The sequence below is a fragment of the Denticeps clupeoides genome, chromosome 13 (assembly GCF_900700375.1).
Source record: "Denticeps clupeoides chromosome 13, fDenClu1.1, whole genome shotgun sequence".
NCBI lineage: Eukaryota > Metazoa > Chordata > Actinopteri > Clupeiformes > Denticipitidae > Denticeps > Denticeps clupeoides.
This window is the reverse complement of record NC_041719.1, coordinates 20,668,081-20,685,250: the sequence shown is the minus strand read 5'-3', so window position 1 is coordinate 20,685,250 and position 17,170 is coordinate 20,668,081. Positions and strand designations below refer to the sequence as shown.

The window sequence follows — 17,170 nt, the reverse complement described above, 5'->3', positions numbered from 1 at the left end:
CAGAACAAAGAACAAAGGGCTCATGGGCCTTGCAGCTGATGAAAATCTAGTAGCATCAAAGTTTTTGTTAGTAAGTAAAAACTCACTGGTTGTCCACTTTTTCCAATGATGCCAATGTCTCCAATCTCCCCCTGTAATTAAAACACACACACATACACATAGTACAGCATGTGTGACCCACTGCATTCAATAGGCAGCTGTAGCACAGCAAGCACAGTGCAAATATAGTAGATAAACAATATCAGATTGGCAGTATACAATGTACACTAATATTAAACATAAGCATGTGACTCCTTTAATCTATCAGTCAGAATCCACAACACATTTTATCTAACTGACATGCTTGTTCTATTTTATAAATCTCTGTCATTTTGGGTTTGCCAAGGATTGCGCATTCCTAACATGAGTCCCAGTAGCACTGAGGGCAGGCCATGCTCCCTCTTGACACCCTCACTATAAAAGGTGTCCTGCATCAGTGTTCCGGTACTGATTCACACAAAGTGAATGGAGATACCTATTGCGCTAACCCTAACCATAGTTAGAAAAAGAACACAATATAACAACAGCACAAATAAGTGTAACACATGAGGCAGATGGAACATATTTGGTACTAACACACCCACTTCACTTCCAGTTTTTCAAAACCAGAAGTTCCAGAACCTGGCATTTTAGCAAGCATTTTAATAGAGGTGTGCAGATGTTTTACATCCACTATAGATTACAGGAATCTGAGAACTGCTCAAAAGTTTATTGCTATAAAAGATTCTCAAATGTAGAAAAAAAGCAATGTATGTATGTTTTCTTCCGCATTTGTACAGAATGTAAGTTTGACCAGTGGTGAATACATACAGCTGTGCAAGAAGTGTAATTAAGGCTTATTAAATTAATTGTGGTCTAATTAAAAGCTATAAATTAATGTGAGGTATTTTACCTTCTGTTACACAGAAACAGAAACTGTTTTCATTACAAATAAACTATCCTAAATTATCTGCTAATTTTCCACACTTCTGAGGTTATGAGTGGATGAAGTGGAAACATTTCATGTGGTATTTACCTTCAAGCCTTCAGGTCCTGGCTCACCTATGAAGCCTTTTCGTCCAGGTCTACCCTGGGAAGCATAACACACAAACACATTTGCATCATTTGCTAGACACCAGCAGCTGTTCTTCTTCCTATCCAATCAACATAAATGCAGTAATACTTTCCAGGTTTCACATGATAATTAACTCATGCTGTGTTGTTATTTAGAGGCATCTGAGCTCAATTTAGCAGTTGTGCCTGCAAGCATCTGAAAGAATTAACATGCTAGAAGATGTGTAGGACTGGAAAAACTTACAGTGGGTCCAGGTTTGCCAGGTGGACCCAAAGGCCCTTCATCACCCTGAAAACAAGCATTTCAGTAAAAACAATCTAGTGAATCACTGATGCAATAGCTCTACACAATTTGCAATATAGCAGCCCCTGCCACAGTTCAAAATAAGGTAGGAGTTAGGGCCCTATCTTTGTCGTAAACTTCCGTTATTTCCTTCCTATTTCAATTTCTATTTCTATTCAGTGTCCATCATTATATTTACAATTACATTCTACATTTACATTTACAGCATTATATAGTAAAGGGGCAGTATTTCTATTGCTACTAACCATCTGCTTATTAATAATAAAGAAACCACAAAAATATTACTATTGAAAAGTGTTCATCATTGTGAAACACTGAACACATGGTGCACACAATAAAATGTGTCCTCTGCATTTGACCCATCACCTTGGTGAGCAGTGGACAGCTATGACAGGCACCCGGGGAGCAGTGTGTGGCACCTTAGTGGCACCTTGGCAGTTCAAGATTTGAACCGGCAACCCTCCGATTATGGGTCCGTTTCCTAACCTGCTAGGCATATTTGCATTCACCACCCCCAACTCTACTCCCACTGAAACAGAATCCAGCATCCAAGGAGTCTGTGAATATCCAGAAACTTCTGCTTCATTTTATCTTGCATGAGAAGGGGAAAATAATAGATGGTGCATATGTTTGTACAAGACTAGACATCTTAGAGCAATTGGGACATCCAGGTGGGGGACTGTCCCTGTAACTACTGATTGTAAGTCACTCTGGATAAGGGCATCTGATAAATGCTGTAAATGTAAATGCACAATATTCCTTTTCCTCATGCCATTTCTCTCCAGATATCTGCTGAATGTAGATGTTGTCTCAGACACAGTGGTTCCACAAAATCGGCATACAGCCCGACAAGGTTCCCGTATACAACATTTTAAAAACAGAGGCATCTGACAGAGGTTGCCTTTGAATTGAGGCACTTAAAAATGATGATACTGTTCTGTGAGGATGTTTTCTCTTATTTCCCCCATACCATTGAGACCGCTGTGTCCGAGACCAAATAGAGTCGAGACCAAGACAAGACCGAGACAACAGCCCTACAACAGCCCTAACAACATTCGCCAGATGTGGCACAGTGTCCAGCAGATAACCAACTTCAGAGGACAGGCCCATGCAGATGGAGACTTGAGCACTGCACTAGCAAAGGAGCTGAACACCTTCTTTTCACGCTTTGAGACCCAAACCACACAGCTAATAGTGACACCACCCCAGCATCAATCAGATTTCAGTTCCCCACCACTTACTAACAGTTGCTCAGCAGGGAAACCCCAGGAAAGCATCTTGACCTGACAGAGTCCCAGGGAAGGTACTCAAAGCCTGTGCAGCCCAGTTGTCAGATATCTTTACCATGATTTTCAATCTCTCCCTGGCACATGCTACCAGCCAGACCTATCTGAAGTGCACCACAATCATCCCTTTGAGTGGCTAGTCCTAAACCCCCACCAGTTCGCTTACAAAGCAAACAGGTCAGCAGAGGACGGTCATTGCATCGCACTTCACACTGTGATCAGTCACCTGGAGGATCAGGAAAGCTATGTCAGAATGCTCTTCATTAACTTCAGGTCAGCCTTTAATAATGTCATCAAGGGTAACTGTGTGGAGCGGGTGCACACCCTCACCTTCCTGGCCATCACAAACACTACCGACCTCCCCTGGAATGCAAACTCCACAGGCCATTAAAAATTCACAGCACCATCTGCACTTCCTGACAGTGCTCAGGAGAAATAACATTAGTGAGATGATGTTGGTGACCTTCTTGATGCTCCACCATCAAGAGCACACTAATATACTGCATACCAGTATGGTTCTCCCGCTGTACAGGGACAGCACCAAGAGGGTGCAGAGGGTAGTCAAGACTGCACGAAAAATCATCAACTGCCCTCTCCCCTCACTAAAAGAAACTTACACGTCCTGCCGCCTCAACAAAGCCGAGGGAATCATCAAAGACCAGAGCCATCCTGCTCATGGCCTGTTCAACCTCCTAACCCTCCTAGCCCTCTAGGAGGTGCTACAGGTGCATCAGTACTAGGACCAACAGATTCATAGACAGTTTATTTCCATAAGCTCTTTCTGTAAGTCTGATGGTGATGTTGCGTATACTTATCTTTGCGTGTTCTGTAACTACACTTCTGTCATGCAAATCCGTGCTTAAACCACTCATCGTTGTTTACTTTGTGCATCACCACATGTTCCATTGTGCATTGATTGGCTGTAAAGGCACGTGAAATGACTGCACATGAACAAGCCAATTATGCCTGTGCAGCCAGATGAAAATAAAGATCTGTACCCTGTCATGCTAATGAAAAAAATATCATAGATCATGTGCATCTGCGCTATTAGTAAATACAGCTGGACCACTCTGCAGGAACATTAAACCCTTTACACAATCCCATCCCAAGCTACAAACACACAGTCCTGGGAGTCAAAGCTCTGACCGAAATACTATAAAAGTTATGTACTGTAGTATGTCTTCAACAGATTTAGTACATGATGTGAGGAGGCTTAATAAAGAGACACCTCTGTTTGATCAACCCATGCTATCATCTCTGATGTCTGAGAATTTGTGGGTGGCTGAGAATAGCAGATGTACTGCTATACAATGCCAGCAGCACACCCCTTCAGCCAACAGACATGGTGACAGCTTGACAGACACTTAATCTCGCAAGAAGGAATGCTCCATGTGCCCTCTGTATTCTGGTTTTGTTGAGGACTACTTCGTCTGAGAATGTAAATCAATCAGAGCCTAAAGGTGTTTGCAGTGTGCACCACGCCAAGACTTCTGTTTCTTTTTCCACTTCTGGAAAAGTCACCAACTTGTTTGGCTTTTATTTAATGATGGATAACTTCATACAAAGGGATATGCGCTGAGAGCTGTGTATAATACCTAACAAGGCTGCATAGTTTTATACATGTAGAAATGCTAGATGTAAATTGGAATGTTAACCAGAATAGGAGCCCTTTAGAATAAGGCAATCATGCTGTTGTCACACTCTACCTCATTTCCTTTTGGCCCTGGTGGTCCCTGTAGGGCCCGTGATCCTTGAAGTCCCTACACATACACCCACCACAGAAATGTAATGGAACAATTACAGGCATTAAAAGTGATGAGTGGGTGAGCAGTTGTCACCATTTTTTATTACCTTGGGTCCAGGGGGGCCATTGGTGCCCGGTAGTCCGATGTCTCCTGGAAACCCCTTAAAATTATAACTGTAAATTTAGTCTTCCTAGTACATTATGAGATTGTGTATAATATCATCAGTGAAAGTCATAATAACAAATTGTAGAAATATTGGTCAATTAAAATACATAGTAGGAAATGAAAATACAAAATAGAAAAATAAACAGATTATCAAGTGATTTGATTATTTGCGATTTTTGAAACTCACACTCACATTTTGATGTACTGTAGAGCATAAAACTAAAAAACAAAAGTCTCTTTCAACCAAGCTTGAATATAAATGGTCATTAGTCAACAGAAGTGTATTAAACAAAATCAAAACCCCCTGTTCAAAAATGTGACTGCCACCTAAACCTAATAATTGGCTTGACCACCCTTAGTAGCAACTGCAATCGAGCATTTGCGATAACTTGCAAGGAGTCTTTTACAGACAAATTTTTGTCATGTGGCTCCACGCGGCTCCTATTTTCGCTTCTGCTTTGTCTTGCATATTTTTGCAATTGTCTTCATCTGTGGATGTTGCAGTCTATGCTGGGTACACATTCACAGATCAACTTGGTGGAAATTCACCTGCCTCCTTGTGCTACTCCACACCGGGGTTCAGGACTTTGACTAGACTTCTCCGAAGTTTTCATTATTCAGCCAATGCTGATGTGTTTGGGCTCATTGCTGCAGAACTTTGTTGGCTGTAGGGTTGCAACTAACTATTACTTTAATAATTGATTAATCTGTCGATAATTTTTATTTCATTAGTAGTAGGATCGGATAAAAAAAATTTAAAACATGAAAAGCATTCATTTCCAAACTTTAGAAAGTGCACAAATATCTTGCTCATGAGTTTTTATAATAATAATAATAATAATAATAATAAAATATTCTACTGGACATTTGGCCACAGTTGCCATAGACCAATCAGATTGTCCTATGCTTTGTCCACATACCCCTCTGGCCATTTGATGACCTTTTGGCCACCTGGTGATATTTGTGATGGGAAGACCACAGCTTGGAGTTAATGGATGGTCTTCATAAACACATAACTGGAATCTCCCATCATACAAGAATATTTCAAAGGTAAGACAGACACTGACCATGCATGATGCAGAAAAATTGGTGCATGCATTTAAAATGTCAAGAATCGAATACTGTACTGCTTATCGAAAGCCTGAGTTCAAAATGCTGCAACAAGAATTGTAACTTAAACGAGAAAATTTGAACACATTACACCAATTCTGTCTTCACTGCATTGGCTACCTTTAAAATTTCGCATAGACTCTAAAATCTGTGTGCCCAGTGAGGGAAAGACTTTTGGAGGATGACCTGGTGTCAAGAAGCTCAGAAACGGAAGCCACTAGTCTCCAAGAAAAACATAAACATAAAGGACAGACTAATATTCTGTCAAAATTACAGGGATTGGATCACTAAGAACTGGGGTAAAGTAATTTTCTCTGATGAAGACTCTTTCCAATTGTAAGTCTTGTGTCCATAAGTCTTCTGTCAACAGTAAAGCATCCTGAAAAACACAGCCTAGGAACACAGCCATGAATAAAGAATGGTACCAAAACAGTGACGTCCAACAGCAACTTATCCCAATCATCCAAGAATAGTTTGGTGAAGAACAATGCCTTTTCCAGCATGATGAAGCACCATGCCATAAGGTCAAAGTAATAAGTGGCTTGGGGAACAAAACATTGAAATGTTGAGTCTATGGGCAGGAAACTCCCTGGACCTTAATCCAATTGAGACTGGATTAAACAAAAAGCCACAAATTCTGACAAATTCCAAGCACTGAATACGAAGGAATGGCTTGCCAAAAAGGGCCAACACCACAAATATTGCATAAACTTGATGTATTTGTCAATAAATGCCTTTGAAACATATAAAATGCTTGTAATTATATACACAATATTCAATACACCACAGAAACAACTGATAAATATCATTGATTGTCATTGTGAAACACTGCTGCACAGCACACGGTGCTCACAACAAAAGGTGTCCTCTGCTTTTAACCCATCACCACTGGTGAGCAGTGTGTGGGGACGGTGCTTTGCTCAGTGGCACCTTGGCAGCTCGGGATTCAAACCGGCAACCTTCTGATTACAGGGCTGCTTCCTTAACCACTAGGCCACCATTGCCCAATTCATTTACATTTTACATTTGTCAGACACCATTTTCCAAAGCGTCTTACAACATGATTCCATGTTACCATCAATGAAGTGATCAATTCTAGTTCACTAGGACCCCCAACTATGAATACAATCTTTTTATTCACTATGTTGTAGTTTCTATACATACGTCAGAATATAAGAAGGTTACAAGTTAATCTAAATATTCTCTAAAGGAGAAGGTCTTAAGCTGCCATTTGAAAATTCTCAGCGACTGTGCTGTTCTGACCTCAAGGTCAGAGGTCATTCCACCACCTAGGGGCCAAAATAGAGAAGAGTCTAGACGAGTGTCTTCCTCATGCCTTCAGCAGTGGAGGGACCAGGCGAGGGGTGCTGGAGGGACGGAGAGTTCAAAGTGCAGTGTGAGGACTAATAAGGACTTTGAGGTAGGATGGTAATACTCCATGTTTGGCTTTGTAGGCCAGAATCAGTATTTTGAATCTGATGCGGTCAGTGGAGCCAGTGGAGCCAGTGGAAGGGGTGTAGAAGTGGTATGGGACAATCTGGAAAGGTTGAAGACCATTCATGCTGTAGCATTTTGTATTAGTTGTAGAGGCCGGATGGCAGTCAGAGGTAGACCAGCTAAAAGGGAGTTACAGTAATCCCGTTGTGAGATTACTAGGGACTGAACAAATATATGGGTGGCCTTTTTAAACAGATAAGTGCGGATCCATCTGATATTTTAGAGAAGGAATCTAGATGAGCGGGAAACATTGGTGATGTTGGTGGTCTATAGTTACTCCAAGGTTGCGTGCAGTTGTTGAAGGAGAGACCTGAGAGTTGTTCAGGTAGATAGCAAGATCCTGGTGAGGTGAAGAATCTGCTGGAATGAATATTAGTTCTGTTTTGGTGAAATTTAGTTTTTGGTGATGGGCTGCCATCCAAGATGAAATGTCAGTTAGACATGCATAGATTTTAGAATCAGCATGTAAATCTGAGGGAGGAAAGGAGAAGATGAGTTGTGATCATCGGCATAGCAGTGGTAGGATAAACCATGTGATGAAATGACCTCACCAAGTGATTTTTTGTAGAGGGAGAAAAGGAGAGGACCAAGTACTGAGCCCCAAGTTGAGTGTCTGCATAAAGCAGATGTGGATCTGCTTGGTAAGTCACTTGGTAAGACCCGAATTTTTTAGGGGCAGTGGTGGCCTAGCGGTTAAGGAAGCGGCCCCGTAATCAGAAGGTTGCCGGTTCGAATCCCTATCTGCCAAGGTGCCACTGAGGTGTCACTGAGCAAAGCACCGTCCCCACACACTGCTCCCTGGGCGCCTGTCATGGCTGCCCACTGCTCACTCAGGGTGATGGGTTAAATGCAGAGGACAAATTTCACTGTGTGCACCGTGTGCTGTGCTGCTGTGTATCACGTGACAATCACTTCACTTTGAATTCCAAGTCTCTTCAAGATGGACAGGAGAGTCTTGTGGTTAACTGTATAAAATTCTGCAGAGAGGTCGAGGAGAATAAGAACAGTTGACAGTTTTGCTGATCTGGCCGCATGTAGTTTCTCAGAAACAGCCAGAGAATGACCTACACTGAAGCCAGAGTGGTTGGGATCTAGGAGGTTGTTCTGAGACAGATGAAGTGATAACTGATTGCAGACACAGCGCTCAAGGACTTTGGGGAAAAAAAATGAGAGAAGTGACACTGGTCTGTAGTTGTTGATGTCTGCTGGATCAACGGTGGGTTTCGTGAGGATTGGAAGAACCCTGGCTGTTTTAAAGAGAGATGGTACATGACCAGATGTAATTGAACCATATATGACATGAGAAATGAAGATGATATGTTCAGAAGAGATTGTTTGAAGTATTGTGGAGGGGATTAGATCCTGTGGACAGGCGGTTGGATTGCCTGTATATATGATCTGGATGATCATTCTCAAAACTTTTGGCCAAAACTGTACTTTTATGAATTATCTAAACAAATAAGATATAGTGTGAAGATGTAGGTAACCCAGTGATCTACAACCAGACAAAAGGGATAATCTGTACAATCTATATTCTCCATCTGCTGCATAAAATGAATGACAACCATTAGTAATAGATCACTGACAACCCTGTGCAAATTCAACAATTTTAACACTTCAGTGGAGACACACGTGGAATATAAAATCCAACATTTATATTATGTGTACTCTTCTGTCTGCAATATTACCTCACCTCATGAAGCATAGGAGAGATGTCCATTTGTCCATGGGAGAGACAACATTAACTACATGTCATTATGTCCATTAACAGCTTAATTAGCTAGGATAAAATATCTACCTCAGGCCCAGGAGGGCCAGGAGGTCCCTGTAGTCCGCTTTCACCTATCCTTCCCTTAAAAAAGAAAAGAGTCAAAAGACAAATGATTAAAACATAATAATAATAGATAAACATTCTCTCTGTAATCTTGTCATTATTGACCAGATCCACTGCCAAAATTAAATGTAAGAATGTGTTTGTCTGTTTATTCACAATTTCAATAGAACAAAGTGAAGTGAAGTGATTGTCACATGTGATACACAGCAGCACAGCACACGGTGCACACAGTGAAATTTGTCCTCAGCATTTATCCCATCACCCTGAGTAAGCAGTGGGCAGCCATGACAGGCGCCCGGGGAGCAGTGTGTGGGGACGGTGCTTTGCTCAGTGGCACCTCAGGTCACCTCCTGATTACGGGGCCGCTTCCTTAACCGCTAGGTCACCACTGCCCCAAAAAAAATATGGAACGCTTCACGGATTTGCGTGTCATATGTATCATCATACACACAAGAAAATTAAATGTGTGCCATATATATAGTGCTTTGGGAAGGACTCACACACTCCATAATGACAATGTGAAAAAGGCAAATTCATTAAAAACAAAGAAAAACATAAGTGTTCACAGCTCAAATTGAGCGATGATGCATCCTGTTTTCATCTGAACAACCTTCAGATGTTTCTACATCTTAATTGCAGTCCATCTGTGACAGTTGATTTGACATGATTTGGACATGTGGCTGCCTGATCTGAGTACAGTGTCGCTCCGTAGTGGTGCAGCTGTTCTTCTTGCACAGTGGTCATTTGTTGAACTTTGACCGCTGCATGGCATGAAGTATTTTGGACTGAATCCAAGCCACTGTGTCTTCTTTCTGTTCTTTTATGTTATTCAATGTGATGCATTGATATCAAGGCAAATCGAATCGCGAGACCAGTGAAGGTTCACACCTCTACAGTTTGTGTCTGTAGACATTGTCTGTAGACCTCCAAGACAGCACTGTCTTGAGGCACAGTTCTGGGAAATATTACAGAATCTAAACTGAGCAATCAGGGGAGAAAGGCCTTAGTCAGAGAGGTGACCAAGAACCCAATGGTCACTCTGTCAGAGCTCCAGAGGTCCTCTGTGGACAGAGGAACCTTCTATAAAGACAATCACTATACAGCAATCCACCAATCAGTGTATTGTAAAGTGGCCAGACGGAAACTACGTGGGGCAGTGGTGGCCTAGCGGTTAAGGAAGCGGCCCCGTAATCAGAAGGTTGCCGGTTCGAATCCCGATCCGCCAAGATGCCACTGAGGTGCCACTGAGCAAAGCACCGTCCCCACACACTGCTCCCCGGGCGCCTGTCATGGCTGCCTACTGCTCACTCAGGGTGATGGGTTAAACGCAGAGGACAAATTTCACTGTGTGCATCGTGTGCTCTGCTGCTGTGTATCACATGTGACAATCACTTCACTTTAACATTTAACATTAACTTTAGTAAAAGGCACATGGCAGCCCACTTGGAGCTTGCCAAAAGGCACCTGAAAGACTTTCAGACCATGAGAATGTCCATAAGTGGCCCAGCCAGACCCCAGACTTGAATCTCTGGAGAGTTCTTAAATTGGCTGTGCACCAACGCTTCCCATTCAACCTGATGGACCTTGAGAGGTGCTGCAAAGTGTAATGGGTGAAACTGGCCAAGAATAGGTGTGCCAAGCTTGTGGCATCATATTCAAAAAGACTTGAGGCTGTAATTTCTGCCAAAGGTGCATCAACAAAGTATTGAGCAAAGGCTGTGAATACTTATGTACATGTGATTTTAAATTTTTTTTTTTTAAATAAATGAATCAAATCATCAAGTGAACTGTCCTTATGGGGTGTTGTGTGTAGAATTCTGAGGATAAGGCTGTAACATAAAATGTGGAAAAAGTGATTCACCATGAATACTTTCCGCATTCACTGTACATACAGCCTGTCTACAAATTCTCCCACAGTTAGTAGTAATAATGCTGGACTACAATCTTGACAGGTCATCAGCATGTGATTATTTGACTACACTCAGACCTCTTCAGAGTCTCTCCTGAATGATTTATGTATTTAATCTGTTTCACAATAATGAGGTGCCTCAGTATTCATACATGTGGTCCTTGTTTTCCACGTGGTCCTGGAGGTCCTGGCCCACCAGCTTCACCCTTGGAGGGAGAGTGACCAGCCATCAATCAAAAAGACTTTAGTTTATTGCTCAGACTGATAGACAAAAGCACTTGCACTTGTTTATTAAATGGGGCATATTGCTTGCTTATTCTACAAATCAATGGCCAAAATACAGACTATAAAATGAAGCTGCCATAAAATTTTCAGTCTAAAAACAGTGTCCTATTTAGTCCTATATTATTTAAAAAAACTGAGAATATATGTATTGTTGTGTATAAACAGGTTTGATTTTAGATGCAGCTACATTATCTGTTCTTACCTTGTCTCCTGAGAAACCATATTCTCCTGTCTCACCCCTTAATCCAGGATCCCCCTAAATTATGCAACAGATTGAAACACATAGGCAACACAGTCCAATAAAGATTTAAGTTTAATGGTTCTTATATTGCAACTCTGTTTATGTTCCAACCTGCAATTATTTATGCATTGTATTTCACTGCATAGCATACTATACTTGTTACATTTACTGATTAACTGCAATAATAGAAATATTTAGATCACCTTATCACCTTTCAATCCAGGTGGCCCTGCCCCTCCTGGCAGACCCTGCCCATAGGAAAACAAGACCGTGAGTTTGGTAGGAGAAGTCCTGGTATTAATCGTTTTTGTAACAGAACATAAGGTTATACTTTCCTACCCGAGTTCCCAGTACTCCTGGGTGTCCACGAGGTCCTTCTGGTCCAGAGACACCCTGAATGATAATGAAAGAGTACCAAATAAATGCCCATATTATTAACTGTGGGTACAAATCACATGATCTGTCTTTTTGAGCAATTCCTAGTGCTCTAAATGCAGTCAACTTGCACCTTCTCACTGTACTTATATACAGCCTTTTCTGTCCAATGGGAATACCTCAAGTTTATTTTTTTGTAGTTTTTGTCCACTATGCTGAAATTTTATACTGAATGGTATGTATAGCATTCTGTATACAGTGTTTCCCGAATGTGTTCACAGCACATGTTAAAGATTTATTCCAAAATTGATTAAATTATTTCCCCCTCAGAATTCTACACACAACAACACAAAATGACAGCATGAAATTTTTGTTTAAAAAAAAAAATACATAAAAATCAGAGTTCCCGGTGACACAATATCCTTTTTTGTCTCACTGTCTAATTAAGATTTCCCAGGTGTTTCCAATTACCTTCCTTATATAAACTCCCAATTTCAGTGTTTCATATTGCTGTGTACTCCCAGATAGGTAAGCCACAGTGGCAGCAAGCAAAGTTTCATGATCAAAATGAGGGCTGAACAATCTATCGAATTTGTCACGGCTGGCAGCTCTCTGCCCAACCACCACAGGGCACACGGTTGTCCCAGACACCAAACAGGAAGAGAAAGAGGCCGGCGCCAACCACCAATATACGGTTGGACATATGTCAAACAGAAGCCATGACAGTTAATCACATTGTGTTGTTGTCCCTGTGTGATAGATAATCATGCGCACCAATCAGATTGGTTCCAAGTTAAAGCCACACCCATGTAAATGACACCAAGGATACATCATGGTATGTGAACCCCAGTTCCCCACCCCGGATGGATGGATAATTGGCAGTAGCACTAGACTTCTAATGTGAGCTTGCAGACATTATTATTATTATTATGAGTAGTAGTAGGCCTATCATCATTACTAGGCGATTTGTATAATGGGAAATTGACCTCTGATATTAATTTATGGTTTATTATTGTTATTATTACTAGGCCTAATAATAGACATCATTTGCAGTTTTACAGAAGCTTGCAGGTAGGTGATGTTAATGTGAGACCTGAGCCTGCTTTGCCACGAGTTCAGGATATTCCTACATCAATGCTGCCCAGAATTTAATTTACCATCACCTCACGATTGTAAATGTGAGGTTAATATTATTAAGTTAATTAATAAGTTAATTAATATTAAGGTTAATAATATTAAGTCACTTACATTTTTACCACTTTTTTGGAAAACGAGTACGAGTACTTGCATTTCAGTACTCGCCGATACCGTACTTAATAAAAAATGATTTAAATTTACAGGTAACAGTTTTCGTCATATAATTTAACATAAAACAACTAGTTTGGAATTAAGAACATTTATTTAAAATGAAAAGCATGTTGTATGCAACATATTACAGAATAAATCATTATAAAAACATTTAAACAGCAACTCTCGTCTATCCACTGGGAGGTTAGGCTAATAGTGACACGGGGCTAACACGGCTGGTCCAAATATCCGCGGTGAAACTAAACGCTGAGGAGGCTTGCAGTAGGCTGTGGATATGTTTTTTTTCACGGAATCGTGTAGTTTACGCAGCTCCGTGTCACTTATGCAGCGGCTTGAGACATCATATCTGGGCTCCAGAATGTGAAGGAGACGTAGGAATCCCACATTTCTACCTAGGGGCGGGGCCTGTCGTTAACCCCTTATACGCCGCTTAAACATATACATTTCTCAGACCGTGGTATCGGTCCCCGGTATCGGGGGACTTTTAACGAGTACTTTAGAAAATGTGCTATCGGTGAATCCCTAGTTTTTTTTTTTAGCAGCGAAAATAGATCCAATGAATCCGAACAAATTTGCTCAGTTTTTTTGACCTGAGACATTTGTTCCAATCTCTTGAATAGAAGAGGAAAAAGTTGCATATTCTCTGGGTACTCTCAAAAGCATCTTCCTTCTGCATTCATGTTTTTATAGTCCCAGCCATGGTAAACTGGGCAGAGCTGATTGATACTCACATGTAATCCAGGGAATCCACCACTCCCTGTCTGTCCTTCAGGCCCCTGTAGAACAATGATTATAATTCAATCAACTCATTCCGCATGTTAACTGAGATCATGCCATACTGAATTATCTTTTATTTAAAGAGGCACACAAATATAATAGATTTGGAGTGAAGCTATTCTTTCAAAATTATGTACACTCCTAATGTGGTACTGTGAAGTACTTAATGGAAGTTCTGACGTCTGATGCTTTGTCAATATGTTGGTTGCTTTTTCTGAACATTGAGCCTCAGCTTGTTCATCATCTCAAACAAAGCATTTCAATACAGAGCATATGTTGTTTACCTTGTTTCCATCTGGTCCAGGTGGACCCCGCTCACCAACATCACCTGCTATACCCTGCAAAGAATAACATAAAAATAACATTAAAAATGTTCACAGTGTTTTTTTGTGTGTAGTATGGCACTTGTGTAGATTTAGACATAGGGGACTAGGGTAGTATCTTTCTTCTGTCCACATGGGACAGTAACTTAAAAAAAACTATTGTTTATGATCACTCATTTACGTTCCACGTCACTGATACAACAGTGTGGTTCTGAACCTACAGAAGAATGAGGGCAGTAGGGGGGGGTATTTCCACCAGGAATCCCCACTCACCAGTGTGAGTGCAGTTAATAAAGACTTTCATGAAAATGAGGGGAATCAGTGTGTGCATGTATTACAAAAAAATAAACAAAAACAAGGCAAAAAGTTTAACATTTGAGGTTCTTAAAAGCAGGGAGCTTTTGTGATGGCAACATTTCCCACTCTTGGCTTCTCTTCACCACCTTAAGTTAGACAATGGGTATGTTTTTACCTGTATTCCTTTGAGACCCATCTTCCCGACAGGACCCAGAAGTCCCTAAAAATAAATCTTAAGTCAGTCGAGGCTGAAGAAAATGAAGAGAATTATCAAGTCAAATTCTCTCTTGGTTATTTTTCTTAAAAGGTCCGCTGACATGAACATTTTGTTGCTTTTACATAGGTTTTTGTGGTCCCTTAATAGTGTATCTGAAGTCTCTTTCAAAAATTCAGCCTTGGTGCAGAATAACAGTCACTTTGAGCCAGTCCCAAAATATGATTTCCCAATGATGTACCATTTCGGTGTCTATAGCCTTAAATGCTAATGAGGAGGAGAGAGGCGGGACTATGAGGAGAGCAGACTATTGAGGGGGCATTCGCGGAAATTATGTTATCAACACCATGGACCAACCACATCTAACAGAATTGCCAAATCACTCTTTACACATATCACCATTTTTAGCCACTACAGGACCATAGACATGCTAGGGGAACTTATATTAATGTTATATAATCTTACAAAGGGAAATTTTCGTGTCAGGGGACTTTTAATGGGAGCCACAAAAAGGAAATGTTGCTGTTTTCTAACTGTAAGTATTTTTTTAATAAAATACCTTAAATTGACATTAGCACAAGACATTAATACAAGACCTTCCCAATATGCATCAGGTTAGTTAGTTAATTAATTAATTCTTTCATAGATGTTATTATTTCATGCATATTCATACAATCCTAGCTTCATTGGAGTGGCCTTACTCTTTCCCCTTCAAGGCCTTGTGGTCCAGCAACACCTGAAGGTCCAATGAAGCCCTGAAAGAAGCAAACGGGACAAGGAATTAGATAAGAACATTTTATCTAGCATAGACATTAGTGAAGAGAAGGAATTAAATAACAGGGATTACTTGACGAAGACAATGTCGAAGATATCCTTTTCTAAATATTTGGTATGTGTTAAATACAGCAGAAGACTCACTGATTCTAAGGGTTTTCTCCATTGGTGTTCCCTGACATATTTAGAATTTTTAATTTTGTTTAATCTAGGAGATGAATCATCTATCATATATAAACATCTATCAACATACTGTTGTACCCATGCTCATAAAACACACAGAAAACACCTTGCCACATTTGCAACCCCACTCTGGAAAACCCCTAGTGATTTCTGTTCATGCTGGGCTTCTGTTAAAATCCCAGACACACTGTCAATTTCTTACTCTTATGACTCTACAATAACAATAACACTACCTTTTGCATGCTCTTGCTACCCTGAAAGGGGGTTCCTCCCTGAATTACTTCTTCCCCGGGTTTGCTCCAAAAAATTTAATTGTAGTTGTTGTTGATGCAAAGCAGAGCCTCGTATAAATTCTACAGATGCCGCATCAGCTGTCAAAGGCCATGGGCAACATCATGACCAATTTTGCTGCTAGTGTCAAATACTCTCAGGAAACTATAGCAAGGCAAGAGATTTCCATACTCACAGGGACACCATGAGAACCAGGGTTGCCTTCAGGTCCAGCCAATCCCTGAGAGAAAGCAAACCAGAGCAGACAAAATACAATCACATCCCACCCTACTTTGATGCTATATGTTTAAAACAAATAATGCACAAATCTATGCAAAAAGCAGTAATTTGTGAAACCAATCATTAAGCAGAAAAACTTGGTCACTGCACCTGCCTGCCAGGGTAACCTGCTAATCCAGCCACACCCAGGGGTCCTGGCACTCCCTGCAAATGAATAAAGATAAGGTGAAACATGTGCCAAAGGCATTTGAAACCCTTATTGTTCTCTGCTTCTAAATGCCCATACCCTAAGCAATCGACCACCTGCCCTTCTGGTAAATACCTACTGGCAATTGTCCTTTGTGAGTAATGAAAATGAACTCTTTAGGAACTTAACACCATTAAGTCTGGATGTGGGTACTTTAAATGAAAATGTGAACCTTAGAGCATGTACTGCTTAATTTGTAACAGCACATGCAAAGTGAAGTTCAGTCACAGGAAAAGTTGTGTCAATTTTTCTGTTAATCTATCAAAGTGCCATAAATCGATTCTGGCTGACATCCACAAACACTGTGTTTAGGTGTGTATGGAGCTTACCTTTTGTCCAGAGAGCCCTGGAGGCCCTGGGTACCCATTAGGACCCTTTTTGAATCAAAACAATATCAAATGAAAATATCAAACTCTTTGATGAAGAAAGGGTGTCTTTTTCACATGATTGTCCATGTGAGTATTTTGAAGATGTCTGACCAGTTATTTTGACATCATGTTAGTCACCCTTTCTTGAGTATAAGAAATCTATCAAAGTAAACAGTACTAAAAATTAGAGCTAAACATGGTAATAATGTTCCAAAATAGCTTAACAAGAGGGAATACAATGACAAATGAAATATTCATTATTCACATAATGGTTCTTTAAGGAAATGTTTATCTTGTGTTTTTAAAAACATATGGACACAACTGAA

The 17,170-nt window shown here is 40.6% G+C and overlaps 1 protein-coding gene across 10 annotated transcripts in view; it reads right to left on the bottom strand.

The window, feature by feature from the left end:
* col24a1 (collagen type XXIV alpha 1 chain) overlaps positions 1-17,170 on the bottom strand; it is a 98,412-nt gene that overhangs the window by 36,863 nt on the left and 44,379 nt on the right. For 9 of the 10 annotated variants that reach the window (XR_003751619.1, XR_003751620.1, XR_003751621.1 and 6 more), the window contains exons 8-24: positions 16,806-16,850; positions 16,380-16,433; positions 16,186-16,230; positions 15,464-15,517; positions 14,724-14,768; positions 14,213-14,266; positions 13,883-13,927; positions 11,808-11,861; positions 11,672-11,716; positions 11,430-11,483; positions 11,095-11,148; positions 8,998-9,051; positions 4,534-4,587; positions 4,389-4,442; positions 1,337-1,381; positions 1,055-1,108; positions 87-131 (exon numbers count right to left, since the gene is read on the bottom strand). Coding sequence is in view for 7 of the 10 variants with exons in the window: in XM_029000025.1 (XP_028855858.1) it covers positions 87-131; positions 1,055-1,108; positions 1,337-1,381; positions 4,389-4,442; positions 4,534-4,587; positions 8,998-9,051; positions 11,095-11,148; positions 11,430-11,483; positions 11,672-11,716; positions 11,808-11,861; positions 13,883-13,927; positions 14,213-14,266; positions 14,724-14,768; positions 15,464-15,517; positions 16,186-16,230; positions 16,380-16,433; positions 16,806-16,850 (855 nt within the window). In the remaining 3 variants the exon portion in view is untranslated. The remainder of the gene's footprint in view (positions 1-86; positions 132-1,054; positions 1,109-1,336; positions 1,382-4,388; positions 4,443-4,533; positions 4,588-8,997; positions 9,052-11,094; positions 11,149-11,429; positions 11,484-11,671; positions 11,717-11,807; positions 11,862-13,882; positions 13,928-14,212; positions 14,267-14,723; positions 14,769-15,463; positions 15,518-16,185; positions 16,231-16,379; positions 16,434-16,805; positions 16,851-17,170) is intronic. The other variant, XM_029000023.1, reaches the window with a different exon arrangement.